Below are 23,609 nucleotides of genomic sequence, written 5' to 3' on the forward strand. Positions count from 1 at the left end.
TTTCCATCTTTTTGTGTTAAATCATTCATTCACACTGTTGATTTTAGTTTTCCTTTTGTAATTCTTTCTACACCTAAGTACCAGAGAGGAAAATACCAACCATGCAATGCTTATTTGTTTCTTCATATCTGCTTTAGAATGTGCTTCATCCTTAGGGATTAGGCTGTGGAAAAAAAAAAAAAAAAGGCAACATTGTGGAAATTCCCAGAAGTTGCCACTGAGAAAGGATTGTGCGTAAGTGTAGGAATTAAAAAAAAAAAAATCAGAAATTAAGAAGCTCTTTTGGTAAAGTAACATTTGAAATGTATTCATGACCTTTCTGCTCTCTCAGTTCTGTGTCTCAGGTGTCTGTCTGGTGCCTTGCTTGGTTCAGGAAACAGCATCTGATGGTGCAGTGGTGGAGGTGCCCTCAGTTTACTCAGTGTTCCTTCCACAGTCATGGTGGTTGCTCTGTTATTTGCAAATAGTTCAATACCCTCAAAACTCAGGCTTAGCACAGCTACCCAGTGAGGTGAACATGTTGAAATGATGCAAAGTAGTCTCCCAAATCAGCATTTTGAGAAATTTGCTGAGCAGTTTTCACTAACTTGTTCTGAGTTAATCAAGTATTTTTTGCCTTAACTGCAATTAATCTGAACTGTTTTGACATTGTCTTCGTAATTTCAGCAGCTAGGGGCTTTTGTGTTTTAATAATGGAGAGTGAGATTATATCTTGAAGCACAAGATGGCAGTTTGGAAGAAGTCCCAGTATGCAATAAAGTAGTATATTAATGTAAATCAGTCACAGATGTGCTCTAAATTTAAAAAATTCCTAATAAAATAAGGACAGAGACAAATGTCATACTCCTGGCTCTTGCTCAGACTGAGGTTTTAATTAAGAGAAAGAGGTCAGGGATTTTTTCCTGCAGTTCAAAAATGGGGTCTGTATTATTCTAATTGAAAATGCTATTATTGTCTTTTCTCAGTAAATAACTTTGTTATGCAAAACAGTGCTTATTGCAAAAGGGCCCAATATGCATAAATAGCTTTCAATTTTACCACATGCTTAAAGAAATCTGGATTTAAGGAGAGAATTACTTAGGACAAGACATTTACTTAGAAAATCAGTTACCTACATATTTTTAGGGAAGTTCTGTCATTTGCAAGAGGCAAACTGGTCTCTTTAGGTGTTTAAGTTCATTAAATTGTCCAGGCAAAAGTCTGCATAGAGACCTCACACATCCTTTATTTCTCAGATGCCTGCTAAAAGACTTCAGCTGCTGAAATTGAGAGTCTCTAGACACCCTAAGTACAGCCAGTTCAGCTTATAGCCATTCAATCAAAATTTGGAGTTGGGTTGGGGGGTGTAAAGGAAAATTTTAATTCAAAAGTAGGCATATCACAAAATGTTAAGAGTTGCATTTGATGATTTTCAAAGCGGTTGAGCAAAGCACTCCAAAACCAAAATTTCACCATATGTTTTTTCCAGATTCAAAGAGCTCCTCCTCTCCTTTAAATGTGACTGACCAAAGACTTCTTGATGCCAGTTCTCAGTTCCAGAAGAAACAAGGCAAGAGCAATATTGATGTCTGGTGGCTCTTTGATGATGGAGGTAATGTGTTTCATAATTTAAAACCTTTTAATGCTGATAAAAAAAATACTGGAGTAATTCTGGATTGTTAATAGACATCTGTCAATCAGTTCATATAAAATCTGTACTGTGAAACAAAGTACAATTTTCTAAATTTGTCTGAAATTCTGTTCAAAACACAGGCTTGACACTGTTGATTCCTTACCTTATCACAACCAAGAAGAAGTGGAAGGACTGCAAGATCAGGGTGTTCATTGGTGGAAAAATAAACAGGATTGATCATGACAGAAGAGCGTGAGTTTGCCTTAAAAATTCCATTTCAAATGCTAATGCAGCATGTTACACATCGGGTTGTTTCTCTTCCTGCTTGCCTTATTTCAGTTGTTCTTTGCTGGAGGTGTGACCATATTCTGTTGCCTTTCTGAAAAAAAAGAAAAAAAAAAGGTTTTGTTTCCCCCCCAGGTTGGTTTTGGATGAGTTACCTCAAACTAACTTTTCTGCAATATTGTCTGACACTATTTCCAAATATTTTCTGAGATTATCCTCAAGAGAGAGCTCCTCTCTTATTTTAAAGCCATAAAACTGTGGTGGGTTTTGTGGTTTTTTTTCCCAAAGCATGTTGCTGATTTATGGCCATATGCCAAGTCAGCTTGATTTTTGTCCTTGTTACATTTAAGATGCTTTTTTTTTTTCTTAAACCAGTGGTTTTTATTAGCAAACAACTCTGTTCAAAATAATTAAAATTATGATCATGTATAAAAAACTTGGTTTTCTGATGCAGGATGGCCACTTTGCTCAGCAAATTTCGGATAGACTTCTCAGATATTATGGTCCTTGGGGATATAAATACTAAGCCAAAGAAAGAAAAGTAAGTCTCAAAACACATCTTGTTTGTTCATTGAATTTGTGATTTCTTTAATTTGGAACGCTTCATTCTTTCCTACGTATGTTATGGTACAGAAGATCCTGTGTTACTCAGTGTTTCACAAAAATGTGGGAAATCAATTAACAGTAACTCCTACGTCCAAGAATATAGAAATCTTTATTTTTTAAATCTCTGGCCTTTAGATTGTAATAATAAATTGAGAAAAATGAAGTTAAAAAAAAAAACAACAAAAAAAAACCAAAAAAAACCAAACCTGAATTGTCTGCAGCAATCTTCCTTAAGAAGAGAGATGATCACCAAAACTTAAATGATCTGAATCTCATAATGTCCTAGTTTAGGTAACAAAGCTTGGTCTTGAAATAGCCTGATTTGGGTTTTTCTCTTTTTTTTTCCTTCTCCTTTTTTAACTTGCTTGGACTTTCAGTGTACACAGGAATGATCATACATATGATATTTCTTACTTTCAAGTTCAAAAAAGCATTAATTGTAGATGGCTTTCAGCACAAATTTAGAACAGAATGTGTATGATCTAAAAATACCCTCCTCTGCCATTATCCTCCTTTGCCTTCAGGCCTTCTTGAGTCTGCTGAAGTTGTAAAAATATCTTTTATTTGGGCATGCATTTATCTGAAAGTCTTGATACACCATGGAAATTGGAAAGTGTTATTTCAGAACTTGGCTAAATGCTAAAGTTAATGTGAGTTCTTTTGTACCCTTTTTAGTAGCTTTTTCTTAAAGTGTATAGAATACATTGAGCAACTAAAATAAAGGAAAACAAAGTATTTCTGGCACTCTGGTGCTTTTGGATATGCAGTGTCCAGGAGCCTGCTGCTGTGAAAGGTGTAAACTCTGATGGAGGAGCAGCCATTTTATGCATCACATGGAATCATGATGGTCCTAGAATCATGTGGAATTATTTTTGTTTATTAGAAGTGATCCATGGATTACTTCTGAGGGCATTTTTCTTTCTGTCTCTGTGGATACATCCTCACAACATATCCAAAATATTCCTGAATGTCATTTAGGTATTAACGACAGCTGAGGACCAAGTGGAGGGAGATTAATTTTCAACAGGTGCTGTGCTGTATAATAGTGCTGTTATTAGATCTGCTTTTTGCTCAGCCAAAGAATAGCAGATCACATTTGTTTTCTTTCTTTGGATTAAGGTGAAGTCGTTGTGCAGTAAAGACCACCAAGGTCTTTAAACATATTCCTGCTCTAAAGTCCTGATAAATCCAAAGTATTCCTGTTCTTACAAGTGCAGCAGGAAGATTAAGTTAGATATCTATGGTTTTTTTCATTTGAATGTGGCTCTTGGACTGTACTGGAAAGAGATAAAAGAAACAAAGTAAAAAGATCAAAGCCAGAGTCCAAACAGCAATGGCATGAGACCTGATAGCTGATTTTTACTGGAACATGTAAATTCCTCCTCCTTCAAAGTTAGTTCTGAAGAACGTGCTCCTCCTAGATACTGTCCCTTTTTTAAGGATGGTACTGTTGAGCTTTTAAAATTAGAGGTAAATTTCTGAACTGAGTAAAGCTTTAATTGTGTGGTGAATTGTTTGCTGAATCACAACATCTGTGTGTGCAAAAAGCTGATTTCATGTTCTAACTGCAACAGGCAGGGAGAAAAAAAGTCAGATCATCTTTACATTGTAATAAAACTTTATTTTTCACAGTGTCAGAAATTATTTTTCATGTAAAAACTCCTATCTGCTCTAATTTTTGTTCATTTAATCCTTCCAGTATTGCAGCTTTTGAGGAAATGATAGAGCCCTTCCGACTTCATGAGGATGATAAAGAACAAGAAGTTGCAGATAAAATGAAGGAGGATGAACCATGGAGGATAACAGATAATGAGCTGGAGCTTTACAAAACAAAGGTTCTGGCTTTCTTTAGCAACTAAAACTTCCTTCCCCTACTTCATTTGTGGTTGTGATAACGATGAGTTAATTCCTGTTATTCTCTTTCTTCCATAGTAGTTTTTTATGAATAGCAGATAAAAAGCAGCATCTAAAACCATTTACATGGCTCTAAAGGCAAAAGGCAAAAAGGTTCTGCATTTGAGTATGAGCAGGGGCCAGACTGCTTTCCTACAGTATTTCAGCAGTTAGTTTAGAATAATTTCATCTATAGCCAGCTTGTTTGTCTTTTTTTTTTTTTAAATCAAGCTAATAATTATTATTTTTAAAAAAACACCACTAAAACCAAGCAACACTTTGTGGTGCAGAGGAGCAGTTGAAGGTTTGACACCTTTCCCAAGCTATTGTGCAGCACAGAGGCACAAAAGTATTTCTTTTTCAGGTGTTCCTTTGCATGAGAAGGTAAATGGCACCCAGTAACAGGGTAGCACTTGGCTTACTTGCACATTCTGAGCTTCCTGCTTGCTTTTTTCCCAGCCTTACAACCACAGGTTATTTGATAATGAGGGGTTTCCACACAGAGATGGAATTACCTTCTTTTTATTAATTACTCATTCCAGTTGGTCATACTGATTTTTCTTATTTTCTTTATTTTTTCTAAAGAATTTTTTGTAGTTTTTAAACAAAAGCTCTTCTGACAAGTTTTTATTTATTTAATTATTAATTAATTAATAATATATTATTATTTTCTGACAATTTTATTTACAGACTTACCGACAGATTAGGTTAAACGAGTTGCTGAAAGAACATTCAAGTACAGCCAACATAATTGTCATGTAAGTAAATTATTTTAACTTGTGATGCTACCTGAATTGATACGGAGCTGTAATTCACAATATAAATGGAAATATAGATCAGGAACAGGTCTTTGCCTTGGCATATTCAAGATTTCAGTCCTGACTGTATTTATTTATTTATTAGAAGTATGGAGCCACCATTCTGCTGAAGAGAAAAATGCCCTTTTTATTGTTGTGCTTTTGATTATGCTGCTTTAGTTGATCACCTCCACATTTGTGGTGCAGCTCAGGATTCTCAAATTCTTTCTACTCCTGTGTGCAGTTACTCCCCTCTTTCCCAACTCCTTCCTTTGATTTCCTTTTCTAGAGGGTCTCTCTGTATAAAATTAAGTCATTATCTGGCTCACAGATTTTTGGAGGATTACTTTAGGTGTGAGCAAGCAAGAGGCAGATTTTTTTGTGGGTTGTAGATTTCTTGCTGCTGTATTTTAAAATGCTCAGGATGAGTAAAATGTCCTCAGCTTAGGAGGATTCTGCATGAAGCTGCCTGAGTATGAAATGGTGTTAACAGGCCAGAACTGAGGGGGAAATAGATGTAAATGCCTGTGATGTTTCAGATACAAACTTCCAACCTCATTAATCCTGAGGAGGGTAAAAAATAAAATAAAAAATATTAGGAAATTTGACTTAACATTTAGATCTTTCCAGATTAATCTGTCATATTTAACATGATCTGACGTGTGGCTGGCCGGGTGTTTCTGCTCAGTGAAACTTGTTTCCCCTGTGGCTTGCAGGAGCTTGCCAGTGGCACGGAAAGGGGCAGTTTCCAGTGCACTGTACATGGCCTGGCTGGAGGTGCTCTCTAAGGACCTGCCACCCATCCTCCTGGTTCGTGGCAATCACCAGAGTGTCCTCACCTTCTACTCCTAAGAGTGCTGCCCGTGGCCCAGCTGTGAGGGGATGGTACTGCAGTGCCCAGGGGAGAGCGGCTGCCGTGGTCCTCAGCTCATCAACATCACCGAGGCAAAAAGTGACTCTTCTTTCACTGTTTCACTGACTTGAAAGCACACAAGGAAAGTCACTGTATTTCTAAAAGTTGTGACATCTTCAGTTTTATTCTATATTTTCTGTAATTTAATCTTGCTTAGTGGGGGAGGATTCCTTGTTAGACTGAAGAACAAGACGAGCTTTTTGTTTGCTATTTGAATAGCAGCAATAAAATGTTGTATTTTTGATCAATGAAAGGATTATAGATTTATAAAAGCCTTTTAGCCTTGAGGTGCCTTCTGAAATTAACCAAATCTCACCCATACATCCTATTTTGTAAATTTATATAGAATGTCAAAATCTGCCTTCAACTAAGAGTTTCGATCAGACTTCCTTTAGTTTTTAGTCTATTCCATATTACAATAAAAATGAATGCTGCTTTTCAGTCTTCCATTGAGCTATTAGTTCTTAGTACTGTATGTTTTCTATCATCAGAAAGTTTTTTGGTTTTTTTGTTTTTTGGTTTTGGTTTGTTTTTTTTTTTTTTTTAATTATTATATCTGTTAGATTTAAAGGTGAGAATTGGGGCAGGTCAGTTGAACTAAAGCGAATCCCTGATGTTACTGCCACTAAGTTTTGTAACAGTTAAAATAAAACTAATTCTGCTTGTAGAGAGGGTCCTTTTTTCTCAGATTTGACAGTGTGTACTCCTTTGGCAGTAGTCTGAGACAGAGCTGATTTTATCTACCTTGGCAGAGGGCAGTTTCCTCCTAGTCTTAGCTCTGCTGTGAAATCAAGCTCATCTTTGCTGGCTGAGGCTTCCCATCTTAATGCAAATTGGAAGAAAATAAAAAGACCTGTCCTAGTTCTTGGCCTCTTACGTTTTAGTGTCACTTTCAAACTTATTTTTGAAACAAAACTCGACTTAAGGCTTGAATGGGGATAATATAAGCAATGTGATGCTATCTAACAGAAAACAGTAAACACTATGTGGAGTTGTGCTATCCAGTATGAAATGTAAAAGCTGCAGTTCTCTCGCATTTTTCAACAAATGGTTAAACGGACCACTAAGTTCTTGGGGGAGATGTTTTTAGGTCAATTCATTCAGTTGTCAGAAAATGAATTTAGTCTTATTAAATAATACTCAGGTTTTATCGTCTAGCAATTTCGATCTATTCCATACATCCTACTTTTTACATTTTTCTATGTTCAATAAAGAAACTGCCAGTCTTGTGTGCCCTTTCATTGTATATTTTGGAAACTTCATAATTTAGTCTACCGCAAACACCTGCAAAAGAAATTCCACTTGAGCCTTTGTATAAAGGTTGGTAATGTGAACTGTTTTTTAAATTCCTAATATTTTTTTGGATAGAAAGGATTGCCTAAAAACATTTCACAAGCTTTTGATACTAGCATTGGACATGCTACTGGATCAGTTTACCAGTGGGTGAGTGACTTTCATTTAAGGATGCACAGAAAAGGTTTTTTGGTTGGTTTGGGGTTTTTTTTGCCTTTTTTTTTTTTTTTTTTTTTTTTTTTTGTTCATTTGTTTGGTTTGAGTTAGTTTTTTGTTTTTTGGTTTGTTTTTCGTTTTTTTGGCTAAATACAGGATCAAATTGAAATGTAACTGTTCCTTTTGAAGGACAAAGTATAATCATTGCGTGGCAAGGTAGAGCTTCAACTTCTTGTGATTAAAGATAAAAATACACTGTACAGTGTACACTGTTGTCAGGCTCTTGGTAAACTGCTAAAAATCCTTCTTTTCTTTTTGCTCTCTCTTTTTTTTTTTTTTTTTAATATTTTTGCCGTTTCTGTCCATTGGATTCGAGACTATGGAATCATTTCACTTTTTTCAAAACTTCTGAAGAAAAACAAACATGCATGTCTTGCTGCTAAGTGTGAGATAACTGATGCCAGCATGAACCCAGCTTGTTGTGATAAAACATTGTAAGACAGGACAGACAGCGTGGGGTCAGAGTGATGCTTCCTTCCAGGTGAGGGGATGTGGATCAAACTTACCAACATAAAATGTCACAGGTTTTACAGTGTTTTGTAGGGGATAAGGTGGTCACATTGTGCATATGGAATCATTGCCACGTTTCTCCTTGTTTTTGTGGGTAGCATTCTTTTGAGCAGGTGGACGGTGTGGCATGGACTTAGTGCTGCTATCTTAAAAAAAAAAAAAAATACAAAAACAAAACGTGCACAGGTACACTTATTTAAAAAAAGGTTTATTTGCCCATTCAGGAAACCATTGCTTGTGATCTGTAAACACAACACAGAAACCAAATGAGGTGTGTGTCTACATGCATATATGTGTATAAAATTATATAAAGTATATCTAAATATGCATAATGGGGATAGTTAAGGTCATGTCTGTGAAATACCATAGGATGCTTTTTCACATGCACTCTCAGGAGTCCACTAATGCTAGGGATGAGGGCAAGTTCCAAGATTATTTGCTCACCTTAATTTGAACAGTTAATGGTAATTGTCTGCAACAGATGTCAGTTCGTGGCAGTCACTCCAACTCCTGCTTTGATTTCGAAGCCAAATTTACTTAGGTTCCAATCATCATTAATTAAGTGGAAAATTAAATCACTTACACATGGCAATTCATACCTTCTTATAGATTAGGTTCCTTCGTATGGGTTTAGAAAGACAATAATAGCTGGTGAAAATCAATTATTTATTTGTTCACTTGTGTTTAGGTTTCCTTTTACATACATTCTTTTTATATGCTTTTTTTTCTGACATTGCATATTTAAAAAAAAAAAAACTAAAAATAATTTAAAAGATTTGAGCGTTAGTGGGTCGTGGCCCACTTGGTTTGAGGATGTAAGATTTGACACTGTACTGTAACTGTCCCACACAAATGCTTTTCTAATGTTTTAACGTAATTATTGCAGTTAATACTTTGTACCAGGGGGATGTCACTGCAATAAAAGAAGTGAATTCAATACAACTGTCTTGTCTAACAAAGCTTTTTTTTTCCTTCTTTTCTTTTTTCTTTTTTTTTTTTTTAATGGGATGGGAATAATGTTCATAATTTGACAGGTTGATGCTGAATTTGGTTCCTGACATGAATATTCTTCTTGCTTCCATCTAAAAATCACTTTTGTAGTGGAATTTGCACAGGACCAGTGGAGCTTAAAGCAGCTCATGTGACCAAAGGTCATTAGACCAAAACCATGTTGTTTTTTGGGGAGGAGTGTTTGCCTCTCATAGGTCTAGAAGAAAACAAGAAATTAATCATGTAAAATTGTAAAATCTTGTAAAATTTGCCATGGCTTGGCAGACAGCACAGACCCATCCTCAGCCCCTGGTGTGTCTCAGCTGCGTTGGTGGTACCTGAAAATCTGCTCCAATTAGTTTTGCCCCTGAATACACACAAGGACTCTCCTTAACTCCTCTTTCTCCCATTAAAATAAAAGTCCACTGGGACGTGGAGTGTGTTGGGAAAAGAGCCTCTCAGACTGTTGCGAAGTTGCTTTGCAAGCAAGACATGTTTGTCCCTAACTTCAGTACACGCCACTAAGAAGTACTGAAAATTTGAAGTTTAAAAGCATAAAGAAGGGGCGAGTTCTGTTGTTGAAATCCCACAGAACACTGAAAAACTTGATAATCTCACCAGTTTTGGTGTTTGGTCTCTGCTACAGTCAGAGCTGTTCTGCATATCCATTGTCAGTCGTGTTTAAACCTCAGGAGTGAGGTTTGGGGGCCACAGGTAAGGGAAAGGTTGTTAAAAACGCCCTGCCAGCTCCCATGGCATTGGCTCCACCCTGGTTTATTCTGTGAGGAGGCTGGGAAGGTTTGTAGCAGCTTTTTCTACACCCTCCTGTTTGCTTGGAGCAGTGTGAAGAAGTGGATCTGAACGATGGCATTGCCTTGTGCTGAATCCATACCTTAGTGGCCTCAAGCATGCGTTGGAAGGTAAAAAATGAGGATTTGATCAAGGTCAACCCCATCAGTTTGCAGAAGAGTCAAGGCTCACACTGCAGAGATTGAGTGCTGTGATTTTGGTTTAAAACAGGGAAGCAGCACACCCCTCCCTCTGGTGTTGTTCTTCACCAGCCTCATTAAAGCTCTCACACAGCCCCTCTGAATCCCAAGGCCTGGTTTGTGTTCAGCCTCAGGCCAGTGCAGCCCCACGGGCAGCGAGAGGAGCGCCTCAAATCTTGCTGCTGTTCTGCCTTTGGGCGCTGCAGAGCAGCTTTCCAGGGTTCACTCTGACTTAAGCTTGATGGAGAGGCTGCTCCCTGTGGTTTTAGGACAGGAGAGCTGATCCAAACCTTTCAGGGTTAACATGGAAGGAGAAAATGGTGAAGCAGCAGCAGGGAAGATGTTTCATCCTCCAAACAGCCCCAGGGAAGATGGAAGATGTTTTCCTTGAAGTACAGGAGATTTCCTACACCCAGAGGAGCATCTGCTGCTGACAGACTGTGCTCCATCCTTGGGGCTCCTCTGGACTCGCTGACAGCTGCACCAGCAGAAGTCACCAAGGGAGCCTGTGCTGGCTCTTACACCCCTGTCCTTACTGATCTGAGAGCAATTCCTTTGTCTCTCCTGTGATCTGCCTGCTGTCTCTTCAGAAAACATTGGCTTTCCTTCCCCAGGAGCCCTCTCTGACCCTGCCTGCACCCCCAGCTTTAACTGCACCTCACAGCACAACAGGGGACAGGGAATCCCTCAGGATTTAAACTGTCAGGCCGTGCTAAATTAAACTTTTCAACACATCTTCCCCTAAAGAGCTCTCACTAGCGAGGCAATCTACAGAGAGAAAACGGCGAAGGCCTGCAGGGAAATGTCAGCCTGCTCTGCCTTGGTGATAGTGGTGTAAAAACAAAAGTAAAGCAGCCTGTCCCGTGCCCTCGCAGCCCTCTCACCCCCGCTGACAGCAATTAAAGGCAGTAGCCCCTGGCTCTGAGAGATTGTCCTCACAATCCTGTTCCCTGGGATCTGGGGAAAACTGACCCTGCTGAGCTGCAGCCAAAGAAAATTCCAGTGTGAGGTTTTCCATGTCCAGGTGCATCCCCTGGCAACCCCTCAGATCCATGCACAGTGATAAGAAAACTCCTGCTATCAGAACATCGTTTTTAGTGAGGGAAATCCTATTCCTGTACAGTTTCCAGGAGTTCCAACTAAAATCCTATCACCAGGTGGCACCACCTGCCTTTCAGCATTTCATGTAAAGCCTGAAGCTGCTCTGTCAAACGCACTCTTCCTGCCCTGTTCCACTGGATTCATTCTTTAAACAACTTAATACTTTGAATTAACAACAAATATCAGCATAATAACGTCGTTTTCCAATTTTTTTTTTTTAATTTTGACTGGATTGGTGAAGAGTTTAATATTAATTCTGCCAGGCCCTGTGGGGAAAAATACTGTGGTTTTGCTCCTGAGAGATTCAGGAGCCTTCAAGCAGAAGCTGCCTGATGAGCTCAAGCAGCCTTTTTACCAACCTTGCTTTTCTCGGTGGCTCTTTCCATCTGTGTTAACCTGAGAGAGCAGAAGGAGAAATGCTGCAGGCAGGGAGACAAGAGATGTTAGAACACACTGGCACGTCCCATCTTGGTTTCAGAGTGATCTGTGACATTCCAATAGGGCTTTTTGCTTCATAAGTAACAAATGACAACTGTCTTCCGCTTCCTACTACCAAAACAACCCCCCCCCCAAACCAAAAAACCTGGACAAAAGAAAAGGCTTTTTGTCATCCTGAAATATTCAGGTCCTACTGGCTGTTTAAAGTACTGAAGGAAACTGAATCCTGAAGCACGAGACACATTTTCAAGTCAATTTAGCTTGAAAATATCACCCTGTTGAACAGTTTTACAGCTACTAAATCTTGGAACATCTCTGCAATTAAATTCGTCTGTGCAGAACAGATGGTAACATGGAGTCAGTCACGAGCAAAGTATTTCCACAGGCTCTGGCTGAAAATTAAAGAGCTGGGATTAGCCTTGAAATATCCTCCCTGTGAGGTTACTCATTCTTTCAGACCAGGCTCTCTGGCTGGATGGTTTAACCACAGCATTGCAAATTACAGGGGACTCTTGAACAATTCCACTGCACTGCTGTTACCAATTGCAGAAAGCAACATTTACAGTAGTGTTAAATATAATTGTACATCAAGTAACGGGTGAGACACCTGTGCAAAAAAATAATTTTGTAAACCCTGGGGGCGATTTAATGCAGCTCCTCCCTCGTGGGTAGTAGTGCTGAAGAAAAATTGAATCAAAACCACTCGATAAGGTGCAAAAATACCAGCACAAGAGTCAGGCTTGTACTTTAAGCACCTGGAAACCATGGCAGGCCCAAGCACAGCGCCTGCCAAGAGGAGCAGACAGCAGAGTCAACCAAGGACAGATATTTGCAGAATTAACAGGTGAAATCAAGGCTAACCACACGCTGGTGTGGGCTTCCATGTGGGGTTTTGGCTAACCGCATGCAGATTTCATTTTACGGGGCGTTGTTAAGAGTCTTTGTTCTCATTGAAATCTTTCTGTACCCTTCCAGAATTAATAGCAGTAACTCAAGCATGGCAGGATTTATGAGGAAAAAGTTCAGCCTTTGGCAAATGCATGACAAACCTAACTGAGCACTCTTTATTCATGATATTTTTATTTTCATTGTATGGCAGGGCTTGGGGGTAGCTTTCATGTTCTTGCCATGTTTGTAAGGTTCTAGAAAAATGAGGTTTGATTCTCAGCTGAGACTTGGAAGTGCAAGGTTACGATTCCCTCTCCAGCCAGAACACAGATCTCACTTTTTCCATCCCGTTGGCCAACCCTCAAACCCATCAGTCATTCCAGAAAACCCATCCTGCCCTGGACACAAAGCATTCCAGCATTAATTTGTGGGTTTGGAAATGCATCCATGTGCCATCACTCCAAATGCATCACAGGCAAGAAGTTTTCACTTTTCCCAGGGTTAAACAAGGGTGATAATAAAACCAATCTTCTCCTACTGTAGCTTTGGCTGGATGTAGTCACTCTCTAAATAAAGGGCAGTGAGCTCTGAGCTGGTGGTTTTGTCATTGTTCTGATAGTAATTAACCATATTCTATGGCAGCTTTCATGCCAGGAAACAAAACAACTTAGTGGTAGATTTGGAATTGTTTTAATCCAAAAGGATAAAATCCCCCCCTTTTTTTTTTTTTTTTTTGGGTGAGGATTTTTGGGGTTTGGGGTTTTTTTTTTGTTGTTTCCTTTTTGTTTGTTTGTTTTTGGTTTTTTGTTTTGTTTTGTTTTGCTGTAAATAATAATAAAAATACTTTCTTTTAATGGGAAGCACCTCAATTTTTTTTTTTTTGGTAATTTCTTTAAAATAACACTTTAAAATTACTCTTTGTAATCTACTTTAAGAGATTCCTGTGGGATAATTAATAGTTTCTGATAAAGAAAAAAAATCAAATACATAAACCAGCTTGTTCCTTCAGTCCCTAAGCATAATAAGGGAAGACACTTCCCAAATCTAAACAAAAGCAGGCAAAGCTGTGTGTGGTGTCACTGGCTTCACTGCAACATCTGTACAGCCCTTTTAAACTGGCCTGTGGTGTGTGCAGCTTGAAGGAATAACAGTGTTCCCCCCAAGATCTCAGATTTTCGTGATGGCTTCAGTAAAAGTGAGGATGCTCAGGCCACATTGTCTGGCAGCCTTTGGAAATTGGTGCTGTTTGTCCTCCAGGTGAGCCCCTCTCAGCAGTTTTTGGGGGATAGGCTGTACTTTCCTGGGAGGCTGCTTTTTGGAGGAACACAAATATTCCTTTTTCTTAGGAGGCAGGAGAAATTTGTCCACTCTCCCACTTGGCCTTCCGAGCTGTGGGGGCACACACATTTCAGGTGTGTTCTGGGGCACTTAAATGCTCCTGTCAGGACAGAAAGGAATGGAACAGGAATGGAACAGGAATAGAATAGGAACAGTCACCTGCAGAACTGCTGGGGAGATCTCAGGTCTCAGCTGAGGAGCTGAGAATTTGAAATTTATGAAAATTTATGTATCCACCATGAGAGTATCTGTGAGAGGACCTGGTGGAGTGAACTGGCCAAGACAAATCCCTGAGAATGAGATCCTGTGGTTCTGAGCCCTGCTTTGGAGAGGACATCAAAAGTGCAGTAAGGAAATAACACATCAGGACATGGTGCATGAATGCCTTCTCTGCATACTAAATTTATTTTTTTTAAGTACTTTGTACTATGGAAGGGCTTGAAGTGGTTTGCCCTTTTTTTTTTTTCTTTTTTCTCACTTTTTTTGTATTTTGTCTCTCTCTTTTTTTCAATATAAACCATTTTGTCTTGGAATGCTTGATATTTGGTCACTGAAAATCTGGGGTTTTGACAGCTTGTGTGGGCCATACTCTAGATTCTGCTCCCTCTTCTCTTTAACAAACCTTGGTTTTTCTCTGTGTCAGTTTATCACATTTGTTCTTGGCTGCCCCCATAACCAGTTTGTTTGGTGCAGACTGCATTCTACACCTGAGTGCACAGTTCCTTGTATGCTACTGCAGGCCTGAAAGTGAAAAATTAGCAAAATAACTGTTTTTTTCCTTTAATTAAGTAGCAACACTAAACAAAAGGAAATCTAAGGAGCTTTCTTAGGAAAGTGGTGGTTATTTCACAAACAAAAGTATTTTTATGATACATAAATACTTTCAGTATTTAGTCTGGAGACAAAGAATATGACAAGAGTGATTTCATCTCATGTATAGAAGAAATTTCCATTTCATTAATTTTGGAAAGTGTTGTCTGGACAATGGAGAAGGCAGAGCTGGCACTGTGACTGTAACATTTTTCATGTTCTCTGGATAAACAGGTATGACCCCATTTTCTGTCTGCGTTCATCTTGGAACTTCAGAAATGTTTTAAAAACCACTACTTTCCACAAAGGACAAGTTTGTTGTTTGTGGTTTTGTTTGTTTTTATTGACCATGCCAAGTTATACCCATACTTTATGCCCTTTCCATGCTGTCACTTGCTGGGTTTTTTCTGCTCTTGTCAGCAGCAGTGTTTTCATGGGTGTTGAAGGCAGCTTTGAGGAAACAAGATCTTTTCATGCCTTTTATTCTTTTTGCTCCATTCAAGGTTTGGTTGCTGTGGTTTGTTTTCCTTGGGCCCTTCCTCTGGGCTGTGCATGTCCTGAGGAAGGGGCAGCTCAGTTTTCCTCTCTCTGGAGGAGGCTGGGGAGCGCAGGGGAGCAGCCAGAATTCCAAACACCAACCCAGGAGCCAGCTCAGGCCGTTTGATCACGTTCTGCTCAGTGCTGCTTCAGCCAAGCGTGGCTCCTTCCCATGGGAAAGGAGGTTTGGGCTAAGGAAGTGCTGGCTGTTAACTCAGTTCATCCAGCAGGGAGAAAAAATAAATAAATAAAAATCTGTGATTAGCTCCATATTCCACAAACTCTCATGTTTGTTTGTGTGCGTCTTCATAAAATTTACATGTGTTCTCAGCAGCTGAGAAGTCGCTTGTAACAATAAAATTTATTTTAGAACAAATCTTCTGCTTCCATCTTGGCTTCGGAACTTGGGTTTCCCGGCAGCTGCTGTTTAGCCAAAAAATCAGCTGTTTTGGGGCTGGATGGAACACTTAGAAATAGCATTTCTTTGCATCATGTGATAGGAAAGAAGAGGAATTTCAATATCTGTTTAATTAATGGCATGTCTGGTACACTTGGTATTTTCCATGGAGTGATATTAATAGATGAGCTACAAGCAGGAGCCATTCCCTGTGGATCTCAGCTCTAATTCAAGAGCAGCTATTTGAGATCATTACCATGTGCAAAAATAGTGTGCAAAAATGTGGGGGTTTCACTAAGTTTTACATGTACTGAAATAATAATAATAAAAAAAAGCCTGAAATGCTGTGCCTAAGGATTCAATGAATGATTCAGAATAGGGTTTTTCTACCAATTTCAGAGACCTATGGAGAAACACATTGCACTTTCCAGAGGTGTGGGTGCTGCTGCCAGAACTGTCTGGTGATCAATTTCACTGATCAAGACTGAAGGACAAGGAGCTGAGGTATCTCAGCAGTGAGTTTGGCCTTAAAAATGCTGCAGTTGTGGGGTTTCTTTGTTTTAATTTATCTTATCTAAGCTCTGTGAGACACTTGATAGATTGAACAACAGGCATTTCGAGCTCAGTGTCCATTCTTAACAACTATGGGTTTTCAGGCTCCCAGCTGTGTGTTTGGAACAATGCCATGAGAAGAAGGCATCCAGCCAAACACTGGCTGTCATTTTCCAGTACAAAATGTAAAACTGTGACACAGAAATTGTTAAGCTAGAGTTTGGATAATTTATGAGTAATTTAGATGAGGGGGAAAAGGAACTCTGTGATTGTCAGATGGTGTGGGATTGCAGACTTCATTCTAGGGCTGAAGATAATTGTGATTATCCCTAAAACCAGGGCCTGGGAATGAGGGAAACTTGGATTGAATAGCAGGAGACATTCCAATCTTAGTTTCAAGACATGAAGAATAAAATATGAAGGCTATACAAGCTTAAAAGCCCATTTGGGAGAGGGAGGAATTGCTGGATTTTGCCAGTGTGTCTCAGAATCACCAGATCTGACTGCTTTTTGACGTTGCTTCTCTCTGGCTGTGCATGCACCCAGGTAAAAATACGTGCACAAAATTTTGATCTAAGGCTCCTACCCAATTGCAGCACGCCAGATGTGTTGTATTTTTACCACACAGCTTTTCCTTGTTGGTGTTAAATGTTGACACCTGACTCAGGCTGATGGGCCTGGCAGTGTCGTGTGGGAGCACTTCTCAAATGTCAGCCTCACATGCTCCAAACTGCTTTGATTTCTGATCTTTAGGAATCTGTGGTTTTCAGAAATGGGATATGATTTGGGGAAAACAGTCCCATTACCTTTTAACCTTGGGGGTGAACTACATGGCAGGATTTCTATTGAACTGGTAACTTTTTAGTCAGTTTTTAGTTTTACCTTTCAGCCTTCTGCTGGATGGTTTTTCTGGAGCAGACAGAACAACAGTGAAATTTCTGCCTTTGGGCATTATGGTTGCTCTGTATGTTCATTTTTACCTTAAAGCTAATGTTTTTTTCCAAAAAGCTGAATGTTAATCTGCATGCTATGGTCAGATTTATTATTTATCAGGTTATTTGATATTCCCCTCCCCATCCTGTGTGGAGCTGTCTCCACATGAAGAACAGCAAGGCCTGGAGATATGAAAATTATTTTCCAGAATGCAGAGAAGCCTTTGTATTTCCCTCACTTAGGTACATAAAGAATTCTTTTTGTAAATAAGTAAACTGGGGGTCAGATCCTATTGTCTTGAATGCATATTTATTCTTTGGATTCAAAACCACAAGCTCATTTTCAGCTGTGAGTTTGGTGATCTGGCCTAAAATTCCAAGTATTTCCAGAGTTCAGGTGTAGTGGTAATTCCTCATTTCTCATCATTGCAGAGAAGAGGGAGTGTCTGTCTAGCCATGTGCTTATTTGTGTTGTTTTGATTTTGAAATTTTTTTTTTCTTCTTAGTAATTTTGCCCAGGGGCAAATCTCAGGGGCAGCTGACAGGGGTTTTGGAGTCTACATTGCTCAGGAAATGCTGGAGGCCGAAGCAGAGAAATACCAAATATTTCTATATGAGCAATACAGAAATAGGAGAATTGGACAAAAATGCAGAAAAGTGTTGCATATTTACTTTAAGTGAAAACATTGTTAGTCACAGGATTTTAAAACGTACCAAAAAATCCTGTTTGTGTAACAAGTGCTTTTTGGGGCAGCAAAGGGATTGGCACACCAAGAGCAGCTCTTGCTGGCATTCTCTGTGTCTGGAGGTCTGGTTTTGGAGTGGAAATGGAAATGCTGTAACTTTCCTGACTAATTTTTAATTAGTTGCTTTAATTATTTGTAAGCAGAGACCACTTTTAGCCAGCACTAGTCAGGTTTCTTCACAGACTCTTACTGTTCCTCTGATCCTGAAATCACTGAAAACTTAATTTTGCTAAAACTAACCCTGGCAAGCTTCAATAAACAAAGCCAAAAGGAGTTGAAGATTGCACATCTAGGATCCTAAATTCATGGCACTTCAAGGATATTGGAGTAACCAGAAGATACAGAGGAGATGAAGGCCTGGAAAGCTGGTCTGAGAAAATGGCCTGTCTGAGAAAAAATGACAAAAGCACTGAAAATGTGGGCCAAATGAGCATGAAGAGTGAAAAATCAATAACCAGAGGAAAGAGCAGTGATTAATGAAGACAATTATGTAGTTTGGAAGCAACAATAATTTCAGTGTTTGCAAGAAATGCATAAATGAGTGGGAAAGCTTTGCATCAGCCTCAGTGTGGAGGCTGAAGATCTGACAACCACACCCACAAGGCCTGGCCAAGAATAAAACCATGCCTGACTTGCCAACACAAAAAAGAGCTGTTAGAGAGGGTCGTATTTTCCCTGACGTTTCCATAGGATTTGGGTAACCACCTCATTTTTGAGAAGCCCAGGCAGGGAGGAGGCCGTGGGAGGGTTTAGCTCGTGCTAAAGCTGTGCCCAAATGCACAGGTCAGAGCCCTCTGTGACCACCCATGCTGAGACGGGGCTGGCTCCTTGCAACGTGTGAGAAACCACCTCCTCCACCCTTTCTGTAATTCTGTGGGAGCAAAGAACTCATTTCCTGTCATCTCTGCCACAGCAATTTGGTGTCAAACCTATGGACAGACGCAACAGGGACCCAGGATTTTATCTCGGGTATGAAATGTTGTTCTTCCCTCTCTCAGGTTTTCAGTCCTTCCTGTTGTGGTGCTGTCACGCCAGGATGAGGTGAGAGATGAGGATTTGACTCCAAGTTTAAGGAAGGCTGATTTATTATTTTATGACATGATATTATATTAAAAGAAATTATGTACTAAAACTATATTGAAGAAAGGACACATCAGAAGGCTAGACAAGAATGAATAATAAAAACCTGTGGCTGACCAGAGTCCCAACACAGTTGGCTGTGATTGGCCATTAATTAAAAACAATTCCCATGCTGGGTAAACAATTCTCCAAATCACATTCCAGAGCAGCAAAACAGGGAGAAGCTGAAGCTTCCCAGCTTCCCAGGAGGAGAAATCCTGGCAAAGGGATTTTTCAGAAAATATAACAGTGACACCCTCCTGCTTTATGAAGTGTGACTATCCACCTCCTCAGAGTGGAGCTCACAAACCCAGCCCCCTTCTTGGATTTGAGGCGTGCCTGTTCTGCAGCTTCAGTTTAGTTTAGGTGTGTAATCTTAATTTATCACGCGTGGCAGGAATTGAGCAGCACAGTCAGGGCAGTGAGATGTTTGCTGTATTGAGTTTTGCAGTGCCCCTGCCACCCCTGGGTTCTTTTCCAGGTTTAGCACAAGGACCCTCCAGCTGCCACCTGCAGCCCCTCCATCCCAGGTGTGACTGCTGATCCCGAGGCAGCACAGTAAAATCCCATATAAGAATCCCTCAGCCCTTTCTAGAACGCCTTAGCCATGCCAACAGCTCATGTATAAAGGATTCTATGGGCCTAACTGAGCCTTTTACACAACTGAGGGATTAAAGATGTCAAAGCACACATATTTATGCAATATAATTTTTTTTTAAATTTATGATGATGATTAGACTAAAAGGCTTTAATCAAACCTCAGTCTGTACTACACAGTATGGACAATTATAATTAAAGTCCCTGCTGCCTAGGCCAACCTTAGATCTTACAAATAGTCACTAAAATCCGGGTTTCAGTTGCCACAGGATACTGCAGGCTCTCTTAAATAGCAAGATTTTCATTCTACTTTTAAAAAAAAAGATGTGGGGGGTCTGTGGCTTCCTGGGACACCATGGCTGTGCATGTGCAGTCAGCTTTCTCATTAAAAGACTAGCAGCTGTAAAAAGGTAGAATTTTGAAAAAAGGGTATAGAAATATATAATGTGACAGGCTGGATGGCAAAGAGGTTTTGGACTTCTTCCTTGGGATTATTTTTTTTTTTTTTTCCTTTTAGTTCCAGTTATTTTTTCATCTGGATTTGAAGCTGGGAGTGACTTCTTTCTGGGATTGTGCATAACTATCTTGTGGAATTTACCAATTCTGGTGGTAATGCTGCCTTTCTAGAAAAGAGATAATACTTTTTTTTTTTTTTGTACCTTGTACTTACTGTGTAATTAGTTAATGCAGATGAAACCATCTGATGATCATTTCTTTTTAAAAAAAAAAGGTACAAGAAAATTCTCCAGAATTTGTAGCCTCAGAAAAATCATGGGTGAGTGTTGCTGTTACTTTCTCTCCTGAGAATCTGGCAACAAAGGACAAAGTTCTCTGCTGTGTGCCAGTCTGATGGCTTTTCCTGCAGGGTTTCCTGGAAAACTCCCATTTTGGAGCAAGAGAAGCCTTTTTCTAAACCACCTATTGCAGTTGTTAAGCCTTTAAGTCGGTGCTGTCCTGTATGTATTTATCAGACCCCTAGAGGTCTCTTTATTTCTGTAATGTCAGTTATTTTACTCAGAAGCAGCTCTGAATCCTTTGAAACTTGCACAACCATGTCTGAAAGCAATTTTAAATAAATGTGGTTCCAGACCCTAGTATTGGCTATTGTTTTAAATCAATCACCAGTTTGACTCTGAATAGAAAAAAGGACCAAAAAAAAAAAAATCCAAAATAAGCTTTATTGCAAAAAAAGTGTTGTCTTACTGATACAAATGTTCAAGAGAAAGCTTTTTTTCTTAAAACATCTCTTTTCAAAATCCCCAAACTCAATAAAAGAGAAGAAAAATCACTGAGTTTAACTTAGTACAAAGTCTTTGGTCAGCACCTAATGCAACTGGAACAATCCTGGATGTGCTTTGGCTATTTTCACATGTGAGATTCTGTTGCATGGCCAGTGACAGGCACCAGCTGCCACAGAAAGCACCACTGAGACATACAATTAACACATTACAGTACAAAATGTAAAAAGAAAAACAAAACCAAAAAAGACTAAACTAAAACTCAAGTCATTGTACCATCATCTTTCTTACAGAACAAGCTATGATAGAATGAGGTGCGTATAACTACAGCATTAATGAGATTTCTAACAAATGAAACTTCAAATACATAACTTTCCTCACCTGCTCTGCAATAACTGAGCTTGCAGGTGTGGCAGTCCTGACACAGCACTCAGGGCTCAGGAAATGCAGCCTGGTTTCCAGCCAGCACCAAACAGAGTGAAGCATTCTCTTCTGAGAGACATTTCCTTCAGCTGCCTGCAGGAGTTAATGCCAGTTTGTGGAGCACCCTTTCTGAGAGCATGAGGAGTGGCTGCCTGTCTTGGCTCATGAGGTCACTGAGGGAAGGGCAGCACAGTTTGGTTCTGCAGTTCTAAGGGGATTAAAAACAGTCCAGGTATTTTGCTACAGGGCTGGTGCCTCCTCCACCATTTGTGGGTGATTCAGAACACAAACCCACTGAGCTGCTGTGAAATAGGATCTCTGCAGAGACTGATATTGTGATACTTGTCCTCTATGACTTTTTTTTCCCCTTTTTTTTCTTTGTTCTCATTTGCAAGAGAACTTTAGAATGTCCTACTATGTGAACAGTTTACAATCTCCCACTTCAGGATATCCTACTACACTGATCTTTCAGATCCGATATATTTTAGAATTACTTATATACTGTTTGGATGCTGGTCCAAGTAGAAAAGAAAACACCTTTCCAATCTACTTCTTTTTTCCTTGATTACAAAAGTACCTCTAAAATGTTATACCTCAAATTTATAAAACTACAGAAAAACAAGCAAGTTTCCCTTTTTGTTTACATAATTTGTTATTTTCTCCATATATTACTGCATTAAAAATAAATAAACTTCTATAATTTTTTTTTCATTAGGAATTTTAGCAAAATACCCAAAGTGTTACAGACTGCTAACAGGGAAAAAAAAAAATAGCTCACGTATTTGTGCCATTTAGTGCCATAGGATGACTTCTTGAACTTTAGCTTTTAAAATATACTTTAAATCGAGGTTATATAAAAGATACAATAACCATGATTTGCCCTTGTAAATAGAAGTTTTGGCAGTGGCAGAATTTTAAGTCGCCCTCCTGAAAGGGTGGTTCTGCAGTCTTGGCAGGATGGAAAGGAAGGGCTCTTCCCCTCTGCCTTCCTCTCCCAAAATACACTTTTCCAAAGCATATTTGCTTGGAAAAGCAGACATTCTTGGGTGTGTAGACACAAAAACAAGTGGCTGAAGAACAGCACCACGGCTAATAGAGGCGCACCCACAGCCTCAGCCTGAGGGCCTCTCCCTTCTCCCCTTGCAGGCCGCCGTCCTCATGGCCGCTCCCCAGCTGCTCCATCTCCTTCTCCTCGGGCAGGGCCACGCTGGTGATGTCCAGGGCGTGCAGCCCGGGCGCTGCCCTGCCCCTGACGGCGTGCAGGCGGCTGGCGCCGTCCCTCAGGAGCATCCGGAAGGTTCCGCGCCCATTGCCGCGGGCGATGGCGTAGCGCGCGCGGCGCCTGAGGGCTGGCAGCAGCGCCAGGATGGGCTCCCGGCTGCCCAGCCTGGACATGGCCACCTGCACCTTCAGGGGACTCTCCGTGTCCAGGCTCCCCCAGCTCACCTGCTCCAGCTGCAGGAGGGAAGAGTGTTTAGAGCAGGAATTGATAATTAAACAGCTCCTGACTCCATTCCCTATGACATGGCCTGTAAAGCCTAAAGGCCTCAAGCAGGCCTTGCACAGCCTCTGAAGGCTCTGATTTTGAGAACCTGTTTAACTTCGTGCTTGCAAAGAGGCCATGCAGAGGAGTATTATGAACAGGTGTTTGAGATCACTTTAAAAACCATCAGGGTATCAGCAAAAGTCAGATTTAATTTTAAAGGCCGAGGCAAGATGAGGATTTCTCAGATTGCAGTGCAGCCTGGAAAGGGGGGAATGCACCACCACAAGGAGAAACCTGTGTTTAGACACAATATAATGTTCTTATGACCAACAGAAACAACAGAGAAATGCATTTCACAACACTGCATGGAAATTCCCTGGCACCTTCTCTGAAAATTCCATACCATACCAGTATGAAAAGCAACTAAAAACGCATCATGAAATTAATGAAAATTTTTGAACAGGAGCAAGTAATGCAGTGTTTTAAATACTTGAACCCCATAGACAATGATAGTGATTAAAAATGTTTCTTTTTTCACATAATTTACGGATGTCACTTTTACTGCCTAGAAAGTTCTAGAAACTGAAAAGGTTAATGGTATTTAAAAAATGTAATAACAAGATGTAACAATTACAAACTTGATGTGATTTCCTGTAACTTACCTTCCTAAGCCCACAAAATGCAGCAAGAAAAATAATTAAATGTATAATTCTCTAAAAACTTGATCAATTCTGATGAACATTTGACTTCCATCAGCTAGGTCTTATCCCCCACCTCTATGAGGAACTATGGAACAGACAACAAGACTAAAATGATCTTCTGCAAGATCTGTTTAGCTGTCCCAGACTATAAATGCTGTCCAACCTCCTCCTGGCAGTAGAACATGCTGTAGACATGTCCAAT

The 23,609-nt window shown here is 39.8% G+C and overlaps 2 protein-coding genes across 3 annotated transcripts in view; one reads left to right on the top strand and one right to left on the bottom strand.

Moving 5' to 3' along the window:
* SLC12A2 (solute carrier family 12 member 2) overlaps positions 1-9,067 on the top strand; it is a 54,517-nt gene extending 45,450 nt beyond the window's left edge. For both annotated transcript variants that reach the window (XM_071455083.1, XM_071455084.1), the window contains 6 exons: positions 1,469-1,591; positions 1,753-1,864; positions 2,352-2,438; positions 4,203-4,338; positions 5,087-5,154; positions 5,910-9,067. In XM_071455083.1, coding sequence (XP_071311184.1) covers positions 1,469-1,591; positions 1,753-1,864; positions 2,352-2,438; positions 4,203-4,338; positions 5,087-5,154; positions 5,910-6,045 — 662 coding nt within the window. In that variant the 3' untranslated portion in view covers positions 6,046-9,067. The remainder of the gene's footprint in view (positions 1-1,468; positions 1,592-1,752; positions 1,865-2,351; positions 2,439-4,202; positions 4,339-5,086; positions 5,155-5,909) is intronic.
* An 11,652-nt stretch (positions 9,068-20,719) lies between these two features.
* FBN2 (fibrillin 2) overlaps positions 20,720-23,609 on the bottom strand; it is a 123,633-nt gene continuing 120,743 nt past the window's right edge. The window contains exon 65 of the mRNA XM_071455103.1: positions 20,720-22,675. Coding sequence (XP_071311204.1) covers positions 22,310-22,675 — 366 coding nt within the window. The 3' untranslated portion in view covers positions 20,720-22,309. The remainder of the gene's footprint in view (positions 22,676-23,609) is intronic.

This window comes from Agelaius tricolor, unplaced genomic scaffold (genome assembly GCF_023055355.1).
Source record: "Agelaius tricolor isolate 1412-34295 unplaced genomic scaffold, bAgeTri1.0.p SCAF_44, whole genome shotgun sequence".
NCBI lineage: Eukaryota > Metazoa > Chordata > Aves > Passeriformes > Icteridae > Agelaius > Agelaius tricolor.